Source organism: Mustela erminea, chromosome 3, assembly GCF_009829155.1.
Source record: "Mustela erminea isolate mMusErm1 chromosome 3, mMusErm1.Pri, whole genome shotgun sequence".
NCBI classification, from domain to species: Eukaryota; Metazoa; Chordata; class Mammalia; order Carnivora; family Mustelidae; genus Mustela; species Mustela erminea.
The window spans coordinates 21,483,918-21,507,579 of record NC_045616.1 but is presented as its reverse complement, the minus strand read 5'-3'; the positions used below and the strand labels follow the sequence as shown (position 1 = coordinate 21,507,579).

At 39.7% G+C, this 23,662-nt stretch overlaps 1 protein-coding gene across 1 annotated transcript in view; it reads right to left on the bottom strand.

Moving 5' to 3' along the window:
* HSD17B4 (hydroxysteroid 17-beta dehydrogenase 4) overlaps positions 1-23,662 on the bottom strand; it is a 91,896-nt gene that overhangs the window by 26,641 nt on the left and 41,593 nt on the right. The window contains exons 12-20 of the mRNA XM_032335431.1: positions 21,665-21,768; positions 19,897-20,133; positions 17,143-17,194; positions 14,754-14,825; positions 14,087-14,190; positions 10,497-10,562; positions 2,549-2,618; positions 1,856-1,962; positions 703-789 (exon numbers count right to left, since the gene is read on the bottom strand). Coding sequence (XP_032191322.1) covers positions 703-789; positions 1,856-1,962; positions 2,549-2,618; positions 10,497-10,562; positions 14,087-14,190; positions 14,754-14,825; positions 17,143-17,194; positions 19,897-20,133; positions 21,665-21,768 — 899 coding nt within the window. The remainder of the gene's footprint in view (positions 1-702; positions 790-1,855; positions 1,963-2,548; positions 2,619-10,496; positions 10,563-14,086; positions 14,191-14,753; positions 14,826-17,142; positions 17,195-19,896; positions 20,134-21,664; positions 21,769-23,662) is intronic.

Below are 23,662 nucleotides of genomic sequence, written 5' to 3'. Positions count from 1 at the left end.
CTAATAGCCTCACCCAAACACCACCTAGCTCTTTATAGGGAGGCATACTTATTTTTTGTCTTGTCACCTGCTCTTAATTAGGCCCAACCTCTGTGACAAAAGGTGTTAATTTCTGAATTTTGTTGTGATCGAGATGCACATGATTTCTGTCCAGTAGAAAACCTAACCATTAAGGGTATGGTTTTACTTTTTCTGTAGGACATTAATTAGTCATGCCTCCAACTCAGCAAGATTACTTGAGAGCAGCTCCTGTTGGACCAGGCAAACACTGCTGCTCTAATTCTCTTGTAAACCAGCTTTATCATCTTGCCAGTTCCCTCATTAAGCAATTAAACAGAGTTCTGTCGTATTTTCATTCTACATCCGTGTGAGAGTCATGCCTTTAATATTCTGAAGATTATATTTTGACAACAGTTTGATTGACTGGCTGAGCCAAAAAGACAGCATTGGTTGGGTTTTCCAAATAGCTGTGCCACTCCTACCTACAGGCACCATCGTAGTAAGAAAGTAAAACAAAATAGAAAAGAAGGTACACAGGCATCTTATTTTCAATTAAAAGTTACCACCGATTAAAAAAAAACCTTCTAGGTTTTTCATCATACCCACAGCACTCGTGGAAAGAATGCTAGAGCACAGACCAAGGTTCCGGGGGGTGGGGAAACTAGTAACAAAACAAGAAACCTCTAACGGCATGACTCATACCTTGGTTTGGAAATGGATTCTGTTTCCTTCCTTCCACATCTCAGTTTGTAGAGTCTGTCCTGGATACACTGGTTTTGCAAAACGAACCTTAAAAAGAAATGAGTTCGGGGGTTACACGAGTTTCAGAATGAAACCTTCCTGTTTGTGGGGAAAGAAATTCAGATGGACGTTAGAGAACATAGAAGGAAGAAAAGAGAGGTTTAAATACATTTCAGTTCATAAAGGAACACAAATAGAAGTATAATTAAAATTAGACAATGGATACAGTTTGTATTAAGCTAGTTTATCTTCCAAAATAAAGAGTCCATAAATAGTCTTTAATCTTAACGAAGAAACAGAAGCATCATCATGAGGAGAGTGATACAGGTACCCCCAGAACAAGGTAAAGATGGGGTCCACAGTGGTACCCCGTGAGCCTGGGGAGTGAGATCTGGGGGGCGTGCAGGACAAATGAACACTTCTATCTCCTCACTTTCTATACCACTGTATTTGTTCTGTGAACATTGGACTGCATAATCATACAGGTAGTTAAAACAAAATGAAAAGCATGAAAATAACCAGTGTTCTTACAGGCAGCATATCAGAAAATGCATTTTCACTGCTGCATGGAGCACAAATCGATAAAAGCTTCTGGAGCTCCCTGTCTTAAACTTTGTTTTCAGTGTCTGCCTTTTGGTGTACACCTCTGCAAAGGTACTGTGTGCAGAGCTAGGGGGGTTTTGGTAATTTATAAAGGATGAAAATGTGCAAATCAGTAAGCAGCCATCAAGCTGACATAGGTGTACGTTTATGAGAGTTCTAACACAGTCACTTAACATTCTTCATTAAGTTAGGGCAAATTACACAACAGTGAAAAAAAACTTTTTAAGATAAATCTCAAGTTTCTATTAATGCATATAGGCTGACATGTGTATGCTGCTGAGATTACAACTGCATACGGTATCCCTCACAGTGCAAGCGTGAGAGATATTTGCAGCTACAATAGGAACACGTGCTGACTGCCAAGTCAGTGAAATAAAAGAAACGTATATAGTTTCAGTACACTACCTATATTAAATAAAGTCACTAAAACTCCTTTTCTAAAAATAAAGAATGAACTCAAGTTCAAATTACACAATAATAATAAAAAAATTACACAATAATACAGATATACCTTAATTGCCTTGAATCTCGACACATCATTATCTGCAAACTGCTTTAAAACATGCCTGGCAGAAAATCCAAATGTACATAATCCATGTAATATGGGCTTGTCAAAACCTAAATAAGAGAATTCGGTTAGACAGAGGCACATTTCCTGTTTAAAAGCCAAGGATAGTTAATTCAGGATTTCAAACAGCACTCACATGAATTATACTATCTATTTTAAGCAAGGTGGAAAAGAGTTTGTAAAAAATACTTCCGGGATGAAACTATGAAATAAACAAACTGAGAAGAAACAAGAAAAGACCGCATGTTGGAGAGGTGGGAACAAAAAGAACTGTTCTGTTTAGCTGGGGCTGTAACCTTGAACTCCTGCACACTGGTTTCAGTACCCGACGATCCTTCCTCACCTCTCAGTCCCTTGCTCTCTCCTCCAACGTCCTTGCCTGTCAGGGTAACTCAGACACGCACCCACATGATCCCACTGAAACCCTGAGCTCACTTCCATCCTCCACCATCCGAATTATGAACTCCAAGCATACCCTCCTCTGAACACTACATCCTGCCCTTCCCGATGTTGGGCATAAATGTGTTAGGAGAGGCCTATTTTTAAGATATTACTCAAACTAGCTCTCCTAAGTAGCAATGTATCTCAGATGATGGAGCTAGTGGTTCTCATGGGTATGTACCATGAGCAACTCACCTGCGAAAGCAGCGAAGTTAGGATCAATGTGTAAGGGATTCCAGTCGCCGCTGAGGCGGTACAAAGCAGCCTGTGGAGAAGAAATTATAAAAGTAACAAGCTATTCTCAGTAACTAGTTTCTAAGAACACATTAAAAGAAAAACAGGATATATGGTCGGTTATTATATAAGAAACGTATTCTAACTGAAGCTCTGATTTAAAAAAATAACATTTCTAACACAGAAAGAGGAGCTATAAATCAAATACATTTTGAAACACCTGCCACTGAAACCAGCTGGGGAGGAGGGAACCTGCCAGATAATGGGAAGGGGAGCAATGAACTACATCTGGGTCAGGAGCAAGTCATGGAAATGACTCTGTCAATCTACTCTCATTAAAACACTAGGAAGATAAGGTACGTATTTACAGCCTCTTCTAACCAAGCAAAATTTAGGCCAACTTTCTTAATGGGGTACTTTGAACTGAAGCCCGTAAACCAATACTAGACACATAAATATCAAAGACAACCACCGAGGGACGCCTGGGTGGCTCAATGGGTTAAAGCCTCTGCCTTAGGCTCAGGTTGTGATCCCAGAGTCCTGGGATCGAGCCCCGCATCAGGCTCTCTGCTAGGCGGGGAGCCTGCTTCCTCCTCTCTCGATCTCAATCTCAATCTCTCTCTCTCTGCCTGCTTCTTTGCCTACTTGTGATCTCTTTCTGTCAAATAAATAGATAAAATCTTTAAAAAAAAAAAAAAAAGATGACCACGGACTTTCACCGTCCTGGTACCCCAAATCCCAAGCATGAGCTCAGCCTTTAAGAAAACAGATGGAAAGGTTGTCAGGGAGATGAAATTTCTGCTTAGTCCAGATTTTCCTGTCACTTCTTCACTTTGATGAGGCAGGATGAGCAGAAAGATACAGAAAACAATAGGGAAAAAGGTGCCATAGCTCCCAGCATTTAACTTGTTTATTGTTCAAGCCAGAGAGTACTTTTCAGTACTGATGGGGAGAGACTTGCCGAACAGCCAACAGTAAGTATTCCAAGTATCTCTATGGGATCTGCCTCAGTATGCCTGCCCTTTCCATTGGTTGCTACCTCAGACTTTTCAAGTCTACTGAAATGCTGCACAAAGACTCATCATGCCAGCATATATGACTTTCTTAATTACCAGATTCTTATTATTTTTAATTATTGATTATTCTTTTTTAATACATTTCATTTCTAGAAAACATTTTCCATAATGTACAGGAAAATGCCATTTCTTTTTAAATATGCTTTGTACAGTTTTAATAAGTTCTTTCGCTTCTCCATCACTCCATGTCATAGTTCTATAAATGATTCATTTTCTCAATGACTTAACATTGTTCCCTTTATATGACCTTCTAAAACTAACTAAATACAAATCAACAATTATCATAGTGTAAGATATCATATAGTATAGTTGCAAGATTCTGTGTAATATGTTAGCGGATTAAGTGATCATTTTTAAAAAGCATTTGGCAAACAACAAAACATTACGCAAATACGCAGGACTGTGTTGCATAGAAATGAAAACAAAGATTCATTTCAGAGCCTGAAGAGCAAGCTGTCAAACATGATGGACCACGGGCTTTGACATCGCACAGACCTGGGTTCAGATCCGGCTCTCCATTAATGGACACATTTCCTTAAACACCCTGAGCCTCAATTTCCTCATTTAAAAAACTGAGAGGCAATACACCTCTTACAAAGCATTATCATTGATAAATATTTATACCTCAACAAATGTGAGCTATTATTACTTTTTTAAAAGGCATTAACAACAGTATGTGAGCTGAAAGAAAGCCAGGCTCAAAGTAGGTGAATAAATACTTTATTCGTTGTCTTACCGAGGACTCTACCCTTTCTGAAAGAAGCAGTCTTTCAGATTGCTCTGAAGAACTGTCCCAAAGCTTGTCAGCTCCAGGGGATCATATACACAAAAGGAGAAGGAACACGTGCTTGCCAGCATTTCTCTGAACACTTGCATGTCACAAGGTATAATTTGTTACAAATGTTAAAAATTAAGGTTTTCTGATTTCTAAGCAGATACGAGAAAGATGACTGTGGTCATCTTAATACATGATGTTTCTATATATCTGACTGGGTAAAAATACTGCTTGCACGTCAGTTTAACTGGTTTTCTGGTTCCTCCTTTTTATTTCTCCTTTATTTCTCCTTGAGGTTACCTGAGATGGTCACAGGAGGCTGACATCAGTCACCTACGGCAGTGTTTGTATACAAGGATACGACAACCAAGTTTTAAGATTAGTACCAGTATTCTTACCCCACAGATATCCTTCCTATAGACTAATTCTCCTAAAGAAATCCTATTAAAGGAATATGAAAATTTTCATATTATTTCAATGATAGTACTGCTTTCTATAGATGGCAGAGAAAGCAAAGATAGAACAGATCCATCATGAGACCATGACTAAAGTCAAGGGACTGGATGTTTTACTAAATTCAATCATAAATGCCAAATAACCGTTTTCCAAATAATAAGGAACACTGTCAAGGCTTACATTCTGAATTTTTGGACACTCATATTTCAACTTTCAGAAGGAAAGCTGAAATCTTGTTTTATGTTTCATCTCTGTCTAGATACAAAAATCACTAAAACTCACAAACACACACATACACACACAACTAAGAGAAACAGCTATAAACGGCCTTACTTGTATATTATATGAGTGGGAGGATCCTCAACATACCAGTAAATTCATTCTTAATTTTATTTTTAAAAATTGTATCATGAAGCTAAACTAAATGCTAAATCAAAAGGCTCAGAAATGTGTACTTGTCAAATCCACACACACTCCAAAAGAGCATACAGATCACCGCGAAGAACAAATAAAACTGCACAGATCCCAAGACTACGGACAGTGTAACCGAAGACAGAGAACACTGTGAACTTCAAATTGCTGTAAGCAGAAAAATAAGCACCAATTTCCAGCAGAGCTACCCTCTGAGCATCCTCTCAAGGCTACTAGAGAGAGCAGTGGGGGAAACCAGGGGAGCACAGAAGCAGTATGGAAGAGAGGAGAGGAAAAGAAAGAAAAATCACTTCTAGAAAGTCCCCCTTGAGGAAAAAAAAAGGTACTGAGGAGAATCCTGAAAGATGAGAGCACTGACTACAAAGAAAAGAATTAGAAGTGCATCGGCCTCCAAATGGCAGTCCAGAAAGGCAACATTTCTGGGAGAGAAGAGGATAAAACAAAGAAGTCCCCTTTCAAGACTGGATAATGTAGGGGAAAAGCAGCAAGATAGGAAATTTAAGATAAAGAGAACTAGAAAAATTTTATTAGTAAAACAGCTCCTGACACTGTCCCATTCCAAAAAGCCATCTCTCAAAGAAAACACACTCTGCCACATTGACAGAAGCAGGAGATCCTGAAATCCTTAACGAGATCATCTCATAAACTACCACAAACTACCAGTCTTACCATAAATTGCAAAGAGGGAAGCAGCCTCCATCTGTAGGAAGCTACTATATGACTAAAAGAGGAAGTAAGAACCAAAACATTACAATAAATGAGATCTCCCCAAACAAAACAACTATTAAACAGAATAAAACTCTAACACAACATTCAAGCATTTGGGAATATGAAACAAACACCATGAATCTAAAACTCAAAAACCAAGAATATCAAATGGACAAAAAACATGAAGGAATGAAATAAGACAGAATTAAACTCAGGAAAGAAAGGGAAGGGGGGAATTCTATCAGTAATGAAGACTAAATTATAAGATGTGTACAGGCTCCTGGGTGGCTCGGTCAGTTAAAAATCTGACTTTTTGATTTTGGCTCAGGTCATGACGTCAGGGAGCCTGCATGGGCCTCCACCCTCAGTGGGGAGTCTGCTTGAGATTCTCTCTCTCCCCCTCTGACTCTGCCCCCGCCCCGCCTCAAGTAAATATAATATTTTTAAAAATTGTAAGATGCTTCGAGGAAAATATATTCAAATCAAAATTTAATAAGGGGCATAAAAGAAAGGGAGGGAAAGAACCAAGAGAATAGAAATGAGACCAAGAGAGAAGTAAGAAAGGCAGAGACAAGTGGCTAAAAGAAGACAGAATTAGATCCAACACACATAAAATTAAAGTAATTAAAGAAGAAAAACAAAATAATGAATGAGAACTACTATTTAAAATTATGATCCTAGAAAACTTGCTGAAAAGAAAAGAAGATGTAAATATACCTGTTCAAAAGACCTACCAGCGGCATGGGGAAATTGACCAGGAATAGGCAACAATGAGACACAGCACAGTTAAACTATTAGGCTTTAAAGATAAAGAAAAATAGCAGCACCTGGGTAGTTCCATCAGCTGAGCATCCAATTCTTGATTTTAGGTCATGATCTCGGGATCATGAGATGGAGCACTACATCGGACTATACACTGAGCATGGAGCTTGCTTGGGATTCCCTCTCCCTCTACCCTCCCCCACTGCCTGCACACTCACTTGCTCTCTCAAAAGAAAAATATCCTAAAGGCTTCAAGGATAAAGACCAAGTAACTTAGAGAAAGATAATTAGCCTGGCATCAAAATTGTCAAAAGCCACATATGAGAGCAAAGTAACAATGGAACACCATTTCTGAGAAACTCAAGACTTCATATCCTTAAGACCTCATATCCAACCAAGTTGTTCTTCAAGAATCTAAGGTATAGAAAAACAGTTTTAAATACACAGGAGCCAAAGGAACACAATACATGTGAGCCCTTCTTGGGGAACCTTCCACAGCAGGAGCTTTATCCACATGGAGGTGACAGGGCAACACTTAGCAAAAGGAATGATATACTCATTTGCAAATCTAAGACTAAAACAAAGATGGGGACAACAGCAGAAGAATATATACATGTTAAATGTTCTGAAAAGGTAAAATTAATGCAGCTCAAAAAATGGGAAAAAGGGAGAAGAGAAACAATAAAATAAAAGAGGCTCTTTAACTGTAATACAGGAAACAGGCAGAAAACAAAAGACAACGATAAAAACTGGAAAACCATAGAGTAATAAGCAAGAAAATGAGGCACAAAGGGTATATAAAAAGGTGTGTACCAAAGAGAAAGTTTATGACTTCCACTTGTGGCCATGACAAAATATCCCTTCAATTGTCAAAAACTAGGAAAAAGGGGGACGCCTGGGTGGCGCAGTTGGTTAAGCAGCTGCCTTCGGCTCAGGTCATGATCCCAGCGTCCTGGGATTGAGTCCCACATCGGCTCCTTGCTTGGCAGGGAGCCTGCTTCTCCCTCTGCCTGTGCTCGCTCTCACTCTCTCTCTCATTCTGACAAATAAATAAATAAAATCTTAAAAAAAAAAAAACCTAAGAAAAAGAAAAATTTTATGTGGGGGAGGGACGCATTATTCTTCGACGTTGCAGAGCGATGTCTTGATAGATTGTCTTGTGTCTTGATAGAAGAGACAGCTCTTTGCTGGACAACACTTTCCAGACTGCAGGGCAAAGAAGGAGAGCCAAGCAGAGCAAAACAATCTCAACAAGTTAAAGAGAAAAAGATCAGAGCTCTGGGAGACTGTGCAGCTGGAATGTAACTGCAAGGGAGAGGGGAAAGCTACACAGAAGAGAGTGCCAGAAATCTGAAGAAAGGTTGGTTCCCTTGAGGACCATAGAGAAAGGCCCTGGAAGATGAGCCATCACATGAAGCAAGAGCCCTTGTGGGGTTTAGAGGCACTCCAGGCAGAAGTCAGCATGAAGACCTAAACTTATGTAAGACCTTCAGCCTCCTGGCCCGGCCACCATAGAACAGCTACATGAGTGAAGGAAGAAGGAATACCCAGGCAACACACAGGATCGTAAAAAAAAAACAAACAAAAAAGGTGCTACTTATAATACACCTGGTAATTTAATAAAAAATAATTTAATGCACCATATAACCAATATACCCAAGACTAACTTTATGTAATAATGCTAGTGGGTAATGTTAGAATAGTGGTATAAAATATGTATCTGGGGAAAATAGGTATTTGTTTTCATTCTCCCTGGCTGTAAAGCCTGACATCTAATACCTATTTATTCTTCATCTTTCTAGATTACTAAGGAAGCATTTTCTACTTAATAATTATGAAAAGCTACAAAGGACACCTGGTAATGTCATACCAGTTTAAAGATGAAGAAATGATCCTAAAGACACAACAGACTGTTCCAGAAGTGATATGGGAAGAGCTAAAGATACGGTTGCCAGTTTCCTTAGTGACCAAAAAATTACTGATTTAATGTACACACCCAGCACAGATTTGAAGCTATAATGACATAATCTCTTCCATAATTACTTCCACTTCTCCTTCCCGACCTGCCCAACCACAACCACCTCCCACTACTGTCTCATGTGGTCACTCCCATTCTCACCCCTCGTACGCCTCACACTCTCCTCCTCTCTTATAGTTAGCTCTCGTTACTTATCCCCGGCCCAGCAAACTGCAAGCCCTACATCTCTCTGGTGAGAGAGAAGAGCTACACCACGGTAGCCCAGCTAAGTGCCAGCTTTCCTACCAGAACCTTCCGAACATCATTTCCTAATGAGTATCGCTTCTCGGAATGTCTACAGCACTTACACACCAATTCAAAGCCCATGTTCAATCATTCATTGCTTGCAACAGGTGCCCTAGTTATTCCGACATTTACATCCTGAGTATCCAAGTGTCCTTTCATCTCCTTGACCACCGATCCCATTTCTTGCACTTGATCTGGCTCCAATGGCACCAATTCGGTTTAAAACAGCCCTAAATCCCTTTAAGTTTATGCAAAGTTTTATGAAAAATGGTTTTTGAAGAAACAATGTGGCTTTCATCATATTCTCAAATGACCACAAGAGACAAAATGCTGTCAAATAATGAATGGGTGTGCCCATTATTTATACAAAAAATATTTGTTAACTTAAAGACTGTCCTTCATCACACAGCAAGTCAACTCTGTTGAACACTAATGAAAAGTTCTACTTCTCTGAAAGAGGCTTAAAAAAAAAAAAACCAAACAACTCTCGACTTATCGTGTGTAGAAATTCAAGCCTTGGAAACTATTCCGCTTTTCTTATCTAAAGCAGATTCCTTTTATAATTTCAGTAACCCAAGAATAATAAAGAAGCACTGCTGGGTTTTCTGAACCATGAAACCACCAGGCCTTTTCTGTCCTTTTAGTGCCTTAATAAAATTAATTTCACTATGAGGCTTTAATTAAACATAAATATGGGTGCATTCCTAAGAAACTGATAAGAAACAGGGAACAGGAAAAATACTGAAAGGCAAAAACTAATTTCAGGAAAAAAAAGTGTCCTTCTTTCCGTCACCTGATTCCACAGTGCAGAAAAAAATGCCAATCTTAATTCTTTCTGGCTCATGAAATTAGATTTCTATTTGCCTGCAAACATAAATCCTGCAGAAGTTCTCGTATCAAGCGTATCAAAATTAGCATCAAACACCACATAAACTTATGAATAATTTGCCATCCTTACTGATGTTCCCTCACAGACGACCGTCAGAGTGTGATGTATTCTGTTCTGTACCTGCATGCTTTGTCTTCTGGCCACTGCCAGGAAGACTCTTTGGGGACTCACACAAACAAAGTGGGCTTTCTTATCTTTATAGTTACCTTTTGTTTCTTAAATCAGTCCTCACATGCTCACAGACTCTGTCTACTGATTTTATCTCCTCCATTGGGAAACAAATTATTCATGCCAAGCAAAAGAGATGAAGCCACCCACCCTTCCTAAAATGCTGTATTTTTGCCTATCCACTAAAACTGGCTTAAAATGATCTGTTTTCAAGCAATGCAGCTCGATTTTCTTTCTGGAAAGAGAAAAATGTGATGAAAATTTGCATTTCAGTTCTTTTTATCCTGCTTGCCAAGGCCTTAATGAAACTCTTCACTTCTGGGCTAGGCAGTCTCTTTGAGCCCTGGCCAACAAAGCAAACAGGGAAAATACAATCTTACCTGATTAAGAGAGGTGGTGTCTCTAAGCACGGCATCGGGAGGTCTATTAGGCACGGCTACAGCTACCTGAAATCAAAACACATCACATGTTAAATACTAACAAAGTAAGAGTTACTCTTAAATACTAACAAAGTAAGAGTTACTCTCTTTACTCAAATGGGTATATTTGATGAACAACCCTCCTTCAGAGTAATAAAATTGGCAAGTTAGATAAAAAAGCTTTTAAAAATATTTCCTGCTCAGGAAATAACATTTAAAATTTCCTAACTGCTAGGGGTGCCTGGGTGGCTCAGTGGGTTAAAGCATCTGCTTTCAGCTCAGGCTATGATTCCAGGGTTCTGGGATCGAGACCCACATCGGGCTCTCTGCTCAGCAGGGAGCCTGCTTCCCTTCCTCTCTCTCTCTGCCTGTCTCTCTGTCTACTTGTGATCTCTGTCAAATAAATAAATAAAATCTTTAAAAAAAAAAAAATTTCCTAACTGCTAGCCTCATCTGTGTAGTGATTTCCCTAAAATGACCCTGTTTAATGAAAGGAATTATACAACCAGATCCATTCTTTAGGTCAGAAGGGAGAAAGAGGTGAAGACTGTTTTCCCAGGGCAAAAAGTGATAATCACTATAAGAATTAGACAAATGACTCACGCCTATATTGATTTCATCTTTAAATGTCCTTTACCAAGGGTTCGGGTTTCTCAGTCGGCTGAGATCCTTGGATGTGTGGATTAACGTTCTTTTTTTTTTTTTTTTAAAGATTTTATTTATTTATTTGACAGACAGAGATCACAAGTAGGCAGAGAGGCAGACAGAGAGAGAGAGGGGGAAGCAGGATCCCTGCCGAGCAGAGAGCCCGATGTGGGGCTCGATCCCAGGACCCTGGGATCATGACCTGAGCCGAAGGCAGAGGCTTTAACCCACTGAGCCACCCAGGTGACCCTGGATTAACGTTCTTCATCAAAGTATTCCTTCCATCATTTTGCCAGTTTCTTCCTCTCTCTCCTCTCTCACTCTAACTCCCACTACACGCACGTTGCTGTACTGGAGGTATCCTGCATTTCCCTGAAGTTCTTCATTCTTTTTCTTTTCTTCAACTTTCTTCTCTTTTATTCTTGAGACTAATGTAGGTAGGTAGGTAGGTAGACAGATGGACAAAGAGAGAGACAGATCTTCAAACTTTCTGAAGGATCCTTCTTCTGAGAGTTCAAATCTACTGTTGAGCACTCTAGAAAATTCTTCCTTTCCTTCATTGTACTTTCAGCTCTGGGACTTGTTTTGTTTCCACTACCTGATTTCCCTTTTTTGATTTTCTCTCTCGGTAGAATCACTGGATCGCACATGATTTCCTTCAACATGCTCTCCTTTAGTTCTCTCAACACATTTGGAATAGCTGCTTAGAAGTCCTCGTCTGTGAAGACCTCTCAAAGGTAGTTTCTATGGACCGTTTTGTTCTGGTTTATTTTTCTGTCTCTGGATCATGTGCTCCTATTTCTTGCATGTCTTATAATTTTCTGTTGATGACTGGACATTTTAGATGACTTGTTAGGGCAACTCCGGACACTGGCCTCCTTTCTCATCGGCAGGCTTGCAGTTACTTTTAACTTGTTTATCTGTGTAGTGCCTTGACTAGACTGCTCTGGCTAGGTCTCCACCCCCGCACCGTGAGCAGCCTCTGCTGGTGCTCCTGAGAGGTGAAGCTTAGGCAAGAACACAGTCACCCTGGAGGAGAGCGGGGTTAGTGGGGCTCTCTGTGACTCTCTCCCGCATTGAGGATCATACCCAACTGTTAGCTCCACTAAGTGCCGGATGATTGCTCTAGTATTTTCAACAGTGCCAAGGGGCATAAACTGCTCTCAAGTCAGGCCTCCTCACAGGGCTAGCCTCTGAACCCCAGCTTTGAGCTTTGTTATGAGCCCATGAGGGCTCTCTTTAGCTGTCTCTCCATGGTTCTCTCTAGAAAACTTCCCGTTGGGCTAGTTGTTAGCTTCCTGCTCTCATGGAGCTGCCAAACTCCACCTGATACATGTTTACCACAAACATAAACTAGTTTTCTGTGGGCACCCTTACTTTTGAATTTCCAAATACTCTGTTCCATGATGAATCAGTTTCCTTGGGAAGCATTTCTTTGAACTCTTACCATGACAGCCTGCCATACCTCCGGGCAAAACTGCTCCTCCACTGCAGTCAGAGGAGGGGGCAAGGAGATTGGCCTACTTACTGCCAAGTGAAGCCTCACTTTACAAGAAGTGGTGTTGGCAGGGCCAGTGGCTAGTGGTCTCCCAGCCTTCCTTTTCCAGTATCAAACCCTCACCCTATGAGCAAGCTGGGGCAGGAGGGAGTGGGCCTGAGTCTTTTCAGCCTACCACAGGTAGAGCAGAGTTTCCACCCTACAGATGGGAGCCGGGGAGAGGATGAGAATGACCTAACTCTGAACTACTTCGACCTGAAAGGAAGCTTCAGCAACATAAGCTAGGGGTGGCGAGAGGGGAAGAAAAACCAGTAACCTCCTCCTGGGAAGAAGGCATCGCCCTCTTCTGGGAACTGGACCAGAGGGATCATGTGTTTTGGCTACACACACCTGGAGGGGAGCCTGCATTATGCGGGGAGCCAGGGGACGAGGGAGAAAAGCCAGAGCTGTGGCTCAAACACCATAGATTCTCACTGTTCTTATCAAGACAAAGAGTTCCTTGAATAAACATTTCTTCATTTGCTATATATCCTGTGGACAATTCCCCGACATTTCAAATGTTTGTTTGTTTTCATTTTTACCAGTCACAATGGTTTCACTGGGGAGAGGGTCCAGGGAACTCCTCACACCATTGTTCCAAAAGCAGTTTCTCCATATTGCTTTAAGTACACTTCATTTACTCCAGAATATTTATTATAGGATAATCTTATTACCTCAAACACATGAGAGTTGCCCAGGTTAAATGAATGTCAAATCCAAGTTATAAAACATTTTTAGAAAAAAATGTTTTTAGATAGAATCTGAGAACTAAAGAGTACTAGAACTATCTTACACAAAATAAGTTCATAAGTCATTAAATGAATAAAGATTTTATTTTATACAAAGATCACATACATGCATTGGGTTTTCTAAAGACTTCTGGGTGCTACAAAATTTTTATAAGAAAGTAAAAATATTCCCATAATTACCTCAGGTATATTATACTTACATCAGCCAGACTTTTCTATATATAACACATATTATCATTCAAAATACACACACATAAACAGCATTTCCAATCCAAGGAACACACTCTGATCCAAAGAAGTGTGAATTACTGCGGATATACTCTACGAAATTATACCTATGAAAATATGTGGTTTGTACATATAGTAATATGTGTATTCATTTATTTTGCCTTTTTTTTTTTTTAAAGATTTTATTTATTTATTTGACAGACAGAGATCACAAGTAGGCAGAGAGACAGGCAGAGAGAGAGGGGAAAGCAGGCTCCCCGCCCAGCAGAGAGCCCGATGCGGGGCTTGATCCCAGGACCCCGGGATCATGACCTGAGCCGAAGGCAGAGGCTTTAACCCACTGAGCCATCCAGGCGCCCCTCATTTATTTTGCTTTTAAGGCCAGAGCCTACCTTAGCTTTGTCTGATGTCCGTTTTCCACCAATGCCTCCAGAGCCAACAACAAAAATAGAGAACTGATTATAACACACAAGCTCCTCCTCAAAGTAAGAATAGACTGAAAAGCAAATTAAAAAAAAAATAGTTATTCTCAAAAGACATGACTACTGTAACCTTTTTTCTCCCCACTGCAAAGAAAATGTGGCTCCAGTGTGTAAGTCCCAGTTGAGTTCAATGGCCTGAATGTGCAACGTTAGGAACCTAACTACCATTTATGAAAATGACTCAGGGGTCAAATGCGTTCCAAGTTCCAAAGAGCTAACAAAGACAAGAATATTTACAGTACAGGCTAATTATCAACTGATGGCTATCAGTGTGTTCCTTCTGGCCAAGTTCATACACCAGAGAGCTGAATTCCCACCATGCTCTACATTAACCCATACCTCTCAGCTCTGTGCTTTGCTGGAAACTCCCATCTTCCCACCCCTACCCCAACCCACTCTTTCTCCCCACCTTCGCTTCTTTTCTAAGACCTTATACATTTTTAGAACGCTTATCTTGCTTTCTCACAAACTGGAAAATGAACACAAACCTACCCATCACTTTCTAGTGTGAGGTACTACATTACATGTGAGACCTATCAATGTAACAATATTATGGAAAGAACCAGAAGTGAGTTACCATCCACAAGAACTACTAGCCCGGATCCTTTATCTAGGACATCAGCAATGACTCCTTCACATTTTAAGTTTCCTAAAATGAAAAGCAAAATAAATAAATAGACTCTTGAAGATCATCAACTTATTACATTCAGCTAGGAGAGAACATAACATAATTTACACTGTAAGTTCAGCAAAACTATGAAGTTGAAATAATTTTCAATTTAATGCTGAGTAATTCAATATTAAAAGGAAACAGAATACCTAAGTCACTACGTTTGCAACAAGTAGCAACATAATAAAGATCAAACTTTCAATACCCAGAAAATCTACAGACCAGCACATCCTAAACTACGTAGAAAATTAAATTCTATTAGGTTTCTCAAACTCAATGTAATGTTTTTTTTTTCACCCCTAGGAGGAGGTCACTCAACCTCTGACAGTACCATCATGGCTAACAAATGAGCCACTGAGAGACACAGAGACACTGACACCAGTGTCCTGACGCTTGTGGCCCTATGTCTCATCGCCCGCCAGGTTTGAAGGGAAGACCGTGAACAGGAGTCATACCATGGTTTCCTACAGTTTAAAGAGGTTCTAAAACATTCATGTCTCGGATTTTTAATATCCATATTTACTAATTTACTAAGGTAAACTTTAACACTTGCCTAAAGAAAATGTACAGAAGCTACTAAAGAAAAATAATTCATGAGAAACATCCCTTGAGACTAGAAAGGTAGGAGAAATGGAGAGAAATGTTTTTCACACCTTCCTATTTGTATCTCTATTCAGTCATAATCATTTCTTCAGAGATTTATTTACTTTTGAGAGAGAGCATGCAAATGAGAAGGCAAAGAGCAGAGGGAGAGGGAAAGAGAAGCTCAAGGAGACCCCCCGTTGAGCTGGAAGCCTGATGCAGGGCTCCATCCCAGAACCCTGAGATCACACCTGAGACGAAACCAAAAGCTGGACGCTCAATGAACAGAGCCAGGCACCCCCGTTGTAATCATTTTCTAGTATATACCTTCATCTCTCTCTTAAAATCCCTTAGGCAGAAATCCCTAAAGGCAGAAATCTATCTCACACATTTCTGCTTTCCTCATCACCCAAGTTCCCAAGCGAACCCACATTAGGCTGGCTGCACCACAGAGGGACCCTTCTGGCCTCTGCCCCTGCCATCAGGGCCACCACCACACTGCACGCATGTGACACACGCATGCACACAAAACCTTCCTGGCTGGGATCCATAATTCATAGTTTATTTTAAATAACAGGAAGGGGCGCCTGGATGGCTCAGTCGGTTAAGTGTCTGACTCTTGATTTTGGCTCAAGCCGCGATCTCAGGGTCGTGAGATTGAGTCCCATGTCAGGCTCCATGCTGAGCATGGAACCTGCCTGAGATTCTCTCTCTCCCTCTGCCCTTCTCCCCTCCTAAAAAAAAAAAAAATAACAAAATGAAATAAAATAACAGTAAAAGAATACAATGTAGTAACAGACTGTTTCAGGATGTAGCCTGGTTAGAGAATTCATCTAAAACTGAAAACTGTGCCTTGCACATGGTAGGTGACCAGTGGATACCTGATGAAGGCAGCTGTCATACACTGGACACTGCCTCACAGAAAACGTGGGCTGTAATACACTGCAATAAAGCTTTTCGGCTTGAAGCAGTAAGAATCTCACAACATTTTTAGTAAAATAAAAAGATCTGGGGAAACGTTAAAGGAGTCCAGCTATGTGCTGACCTCTACATTATATAATGTGAAATGATAAACATTTTTTTAATTTTGCCATCTTATATGGTCAGTATTTAGACAACATGCTGACATTAGAGCAGTGAAACAAACCAAATCTGTCAAATTACAGTGGAAGAATGAGAAAAGCAGCTTAACTGAACTAGTCAGATACTACTGAGAAAAAGAAAATTCGTTACTAAGGCAGATGTGATTTTATTTACTGTGAAAGAAAATAGGAAAAAGTTAATTGCAAGAAATTCAGCTGTATCTTTTAATGTGGTTTGCTTAATGAAAATCACTACCAATATAAACACCTGAGAAAGGAATCAAAAACTATATTCATAGGAATCACAGTAGATTACACACAATTACTAGGTTTAGAATACACATACTTTTAGAAAAGACTTTTTTCCATTGCTAATAACATATACATCCATGGAGATAAACTGTCAGTACTCTGAAGTAATTTATTAATAAAGACCATAACAGGACAAAGTTTAAGGTCACCAAAACAGCTACTCCTTCGCATCAATCTATTCTAACGGCTGACAGGCACATCAGCACCTTGCCATATGATTTATTTAAGTCATTCTGTGCCCGCTTCACACAATGGTTTGGAAGGTTAGTCAGGAAATAAAATGAGGGTATGATTAAGAAATCAGTGTATCATGAACTCACCTGCTCTGGGAAGTGGTTTATATAACTCCAAGTATTGCTCCCCGTGGAGAACCTATGGCAGAATAAACACAAGTTTATTAGCCGACTTTCCTGTCTCACAGGTTCTGCTGTGAATACTGCTAATCACAAGTGATATCTCACCATCCACACACTCACGTCATTACTTCCCCCAAATTACCTGTCTCGGTTTCGCTTCTACTTCTTAAGCATATGATGCAAAATTAATCAGTCTCCCAATCTAAAGACTGTCAGAGCTTCTGAAGCAGAAAAGGTATCTTTGCGTTCTTTTTTGGCATTCATGACTCTTTGTTGACTGATAATTATGGATTGTTTGCCAATACAAACACTAAGCTTATCACTGTGTCTGGAATATACTGGGTATTTAATAACTATCGTTGAATAAAAATAAACAAACTGGCCATGCGAGTAAAGTAATTTCAAATCACACATACCACATACAAACAACTCAGTAAAACACAAAAGTAAACCTTACAACCACGTTCAAAGTAAAAAACTATCAATATCAACATTTCCTTGGTGTAATATCTTATAAATTATCTATTTCTATAGAGACAGCCATAGATATATGTTTATCTATAAGATACATCTTATAAATTATCTATTAGTCGATACCAAGGACACTGTGTAACTTGATAGCCACATAACCTCAATGGATGGAAACAAGAATACATCAATACGGGTAGGAAAGTAATAGGACAGGAAAAACAAAACCCGATCAACACGTTCAAGTGACCACACCCACTGGCAAGGGATGGCTTTAATTTCGTATCTTTCTCCAAGCCCAGAAGGGAACAAATGCGACAAATGCGGGACAGTCCACTGTATCACAAAGTCTGGAGGCTTGAAGCTGGGAAGACAGGGGTTTTGATTCAAGATGGCTACTCTTCCTTGCCAGAGATTCTGAACACCATTTATGACTGTTCCAACTCCTTCCAACTCAGAAGGAGTATTTTACAGAAATTTGAAACATTTGCTTTAATTGTTTGTACTTCAATTATCCAAACAAAACTGGATGCAGCAAAGACCATGGGACAGGGACTAAAACAACAAACTACTTGTATATATATCTCCTGCCTCCCTCCCAACTTCATCAGATGCTCAAATAAAAATCAGTTTTCAGGGGGTGCCTGGGTGGCTTAGTGGGTTAAGCCTCTGCCTTCAGCTCAGGTCATGATCTCAGGATTCTCGGATTGAGCCCCACATCGGGCTCTCTGCTCAGCAGGGAGCCTGCTTCCCCCTCCCTCTCTGCCTGCCTCTCTGCCTACTTGTGATCTGTCAAATAAATAAAATCTTTTTTTAAAAATCCGTTTTTACAGATTCAGAGCAGCAATGGGCTAATCAGTCCTCTAATTATCAAAGTCAGAGGAATGGGCTCATAGCTCTATGTATGATTCAAGAGTTATCCCTGGGCTCAGTACTGAAACCTTACTCCAAGAAATGAAATCTACCCCACCTCAAAAACTTTCTCACAGTTGTTCAACTCCTTCCTTCCTGAAACAATCTATTCGCTTTGCTTCTCAAATACCACATCCACCTGAGCTCATAAGCAGAGCTCATCCCTCACCAGTCATTCCTTTTCAGTCTCTCCAGCTAATTTTTCCACATGTCTTCACCCTCTCAACACTTGAGGGTTCCTGAGCTCAGGCTCTTCTCTACTTACATTCCTACCTTACACTATTTCATCTAGTCTTGTGTCTTTACACATCAATCGAAGTCTAAGAACCCCAGCAGCACCTCTTCCCCACATTCAAGACTCATATATTCAACTGCCCATTGTAGACCTCCACTTGGATGAGTCAAAGAAACTCAGGTGTATCCAAAACCAACTCCTGATCATCCCCACCTTAAAGTAATTGTATATATCTATCTTATGATATATAATATGTTATATGTAATTACTACACATACTTAATATATTACATGTAATTATAAATAATGTATAGAGACATATATGCATATATATCATCCAAGTTACAAAAACCTTCATCCTTGACTCCTTTTTCCTCTCCCTCACATCCAGCCTTTTGTATAAATTATAGAAGAGACTCCTAACAGGCTTCTCTGCTTCTGCTGGGCTCCCGTATCATCTACAGAGTAGCAGAAATGAGCCTGTGAGTGAACACAGGCAGATCCTATCACTCCTCCATTCAAAACACTACAAACAGTGATAAGCTGAAATCCTAGTGACTACAAGGCCCTCTTCTCCTACCACTGTCCTCTGGCTCCTCCCACAGCTATACTGGCCCCCTTCCTGTTCCCAGAATAAGCCAAGAATGCACCTGCCTCAGGGCCTTCCACATTTGTTCTCTCTGCCTCAAATCCTCTTCCCAGATCATGACCTGGGTTGCTCCTTCACCAGTATCATCAGGTAAGAATTATCACCTCCATTTTATAGACATGGAAACTGAATCTTAGCTAAGTTCTTTACCCTTGGTCAAACAGCAAGTAAACGGCAGAGAGAGAATTAAGAACATTATGCCATAGCCGGGGGGACCTTAATGCTCTTTTATTCTTTTTGCTTGCCCCTTCAACTAACTCTCTGCTCTTATGCTTAAAGAAAAATCCAAAGATATGCAAAGTCTTTATTCCTGTATCAAGCGCCCCAGTTTTATTAATACACATACGTGTGTACACACACGCCCGTGCACACACACACACACACACACACACACACAATGTGAGAGAGATCAATCATACAAAAAAAGCAAAATAAAGATTTCTTATTATGGATACCTTTTCCAAGTTGACTGAAAGCCCAGGAATCTCTGATAATTCTCCACCTACTATAGGTTTCTGAGCTATAATAACTCCAAAGGTAGGCAAACAGGAGAAATCGGTGCTTCCTTCATATATAAATTTCATATCTTTCGGTTCCTTGATCGATGCCCCCACGCCAAGGGCATACATAATAGTTTCCAGTTCCGTATAAGCAGAGGAAAAGGAAGGAAGTTTATGGCTAATGGCTCCAGCCTATGAGAGAGGTAGAGAAAATTATTTTCTCATTGATATTTCTGTCCATTGCTTAACATTTTAATTTTTTTCAAAACTACTATCTGCTTGCATGCCACACCTATCTTGCTTTCAAAGAGATGTGAATAGAATGCCCTGCTGGTGAAATCCATGGGGTTTCTTAACTGTTTCATTAGACTTTATTTTAATAAAAAAACAATCAGAAAATGTGTAGAAAAGGACTTCATTTACAGATAAGTACTTCTGCATTGTTTGCTTCTTAGCAACAGTATGTCTTCAAATTTCCTATATCTGATAGTGAGAAGCCCTACTGATTCAGCAACAGTTAGCCACTCAAAAATACAAAAAAACTAATCATTATTATGAATGTGTCATAAACAGGGATAGTGAACTGCCCTATAGGAGATACTGTATAAAATTCACTGTAAAGAGATGAGCCGAACACTGCATAATGCTGTGTTGTACTGTTGCACATGAGACTGCCTCTTAATGGTTTTAGTAAAATTGCAATTTTACCTTCAGTTCCTTGCTAGGAATGTCCCTTATCTCATTGACATTGTATTTTTTTACTTAGTTATGATATGTCTAGCTAACGTGTGAAATATATATTAGGTTAAAAAAGAATGACGTCCAATTGTCAATCATGTTCATTCTGAAACAGGAGTCATCAAATAAGGGCTGGGAGCTAAGAATGCTTTTTACATTTTTAAGGAGTGGTTAAAAAAGGAAAAACAGGAAGAATATGTGACAGAAATAGTATGTGGTCTATAAAGCCCAAAACGCTTATTATCTGGGCCTTTCCTGAAAAATTTACCAAAACCTATTCTAAAGTGAAATCATATTTATAACCCGATCATATTCTCAGGGTTAAAATGAGATGGTTAACTTTATCACTATGTCTGCCCTGAGTCACAGACTTTTAAAATCAAATTCATCAAATGATTTATTTTTATTTACGCAATACAATTTTTTTGTTTAAAGGCTAAATATGCAAGATAGTAAATCAGCAAACTTCACACAAGCTAGAACCACACTTCTATTAGAATTTCTGACATAATGGGAGGCTATGTGCAGCCATGTTGAAATAGTTCCAAAATACAATCTATAGATGCTTTCCCTAAAGAAGGGGAAAAAAAAAAGGCCCCAAAGAGACACTGAAACAGACATCTTTTTCTAAAAAGTTAGAAAAATGGTAACTAAAGTAGGCTTATTAACAATGGTACCAATAAAGGGCAGAGGGGGAAGATACTTGTCTAATTATACTAAAGAAGTAAAAGCAAAAAATATAAATAAAAAAATTTTAAAAAAGAAGTAAAAGTTACAAAGGCTACATCTTAGCCTTACGTCTATTCAAATTCTGTAACTATTCAGTACATATTTTATGAGAAGTTTCATTGTCACTTATCTTTCCTATTTAACAATAAATTAGCAGCTTGGGAAATAATAATTTTCGTATCACAGAAAAGAAAAGAGAGAAACAAAGAAAAGAGAGAATCTTCAGAAAAAGCATAGGCTTCTCCCCCCAACTTACAAAAGCTGATGTAGCTGTTGATGCTGCCTGACTCGTAGGATTTGTCGACACTCCTCCCTCTGAATCTATTTTATTTAGAACTCCAATTATACCGCCAATTGATTCTAAAAAAAATAGCAACAAAGATGCTCTTGTTAAAGATGTGACTAAGAAAAGCTACCACATGCTCAATAATCACTCCTCTACCTCAGAACTGAATACAAAAGGTCAGGCTTTTATAGAAAAGCACTGTCAAAGACTTTGAAACAGACCAAGGGTAACTGGGGGTTTTCAGTGGAGAACAAGGCACCGTCCAGCATCCTCTTCCTGGATTATGATTCTAAGGAGGTTCTAAGCTTTGCAATGTCTTTGATGGATTTTACAACTCCGCAGACTCGGACCCTTGCCCAAAGACATGTAGTCTTTGGTGAAGGAAAAGCTAGTTTCTGTTCTCTCCCTACCACAGCCCCCTCCTCCAGGATGGAATAATGCCAAGATTACCCTTGAGTTCCCCCCCACCCCATCTCAAGCAATAGCTTTGAAGACGGTACTAAAAAATCTTCCAAGGAAAAACATCACCATGACCACAGATTCCAGACAGGGTTCAGAAGCTGCGATTCTGGGGTCAAAAAAAGGTTAAGAACGGAGTTTCACGGGGCATCCCTATAGGCCAGAAGATTCCAAAGACTCTGGGACCTTTCTAACGAACATTAGCGCTCTGGGCCTCCTTCCAAACTTAGACCAAAACTCTAAGCAAACCACAGAATGCAACGCGATCAGGGATACTAGTGGGGAGGCTTTGGGCCACTGAATCCTCCTCTCACCACCCCACTCGGACTGCTACCAGAGGGAGGCCTGTAACTGAAAGTCACCTTGCCACAGGCTTAGGGCACCACATCAGACACAGGCAGCCTGAGTTAACTTGGCTCAGACACCGAGCAAGCTTGGCCAGTCACTGAGGCTGTCTGGGGATTAGTTGTGTCGTCTGGAAGATAAGAACAGTTCTACAGAAAATGTGAGATTTTTCTTCTAACTGTACTTCAAATACTTACAGGTATTTTTTCATTTATAACTATGTGATTCATTTAGTTAGCTTTTTCCTTATAATACTTTTAAGGCAATACAGTGGAACTTGGACATCAGAGGAAAGTTTTTAATGTACTTCTTCCTTCTTTCATTCATTTTCATCAATGGGTAACTATCATTCACAGGCTAAATTTATCTCCAACATCAAACTATGGAATACAGCAAATGCTACCATCAACAACATAACAATCATGCTATCATCTGATTGAGAAAGAGCACAACGAAAATTTCAGAGAGCATACCCGCAGGCAGGAAAGTGTCAGGAAGGAGAGGGGTAGAAAAACGCAGAATAGTACGTTTTTAAGATATATTCTCCTAACAAACACTGAATACAAAACAACTAAAAGAAAAAAGAAAAAGATTTCTCTGTAAAGTAACTGAATCATTATCTTTTCCAGAAAAGTCCTTTGAACATCATACACTATATGCATATATGTGAGTTATACTAGAAAAAAATGTGACTTGTACTGGCTGTCTATTCCTGTGGAGACCACAGATGTAATTCATGGTAACAAGCATTTACTGAATCCTCTCTGAGTTCAGCACCAAATACAAAAGCAGTGCTTACAAGACACAGTCTCTGCCTCCCAAGGAACACACTGTGCAGTTAAGAAACCACATACTATGAAACAAAAGCAGCTCTGATGAGATGCTAAGTAGTCAGAGTTGAGCTGAGAGAGATCAATGTAGCCTGAAATATCTGGGGGTGGTGTGGTGAACATCCCAGGCTTGAGCTTAGATTTCTAAAGAAGCACTACAATTAGAGAGGTGATAAGGGGAGGAAGGGGCCTTTGAGAAGGGCAGAGAAACAGCAGCAAAGGCAAAGCGCTAAAAAAAGCAAAATCTACTCACAAGACAGAAATGAGCTAAGCCTAAACAAAACTGGCCTAAATGAACTTTTAGGGCAATAGAGAAAAACCCGGTAAGGTAAGG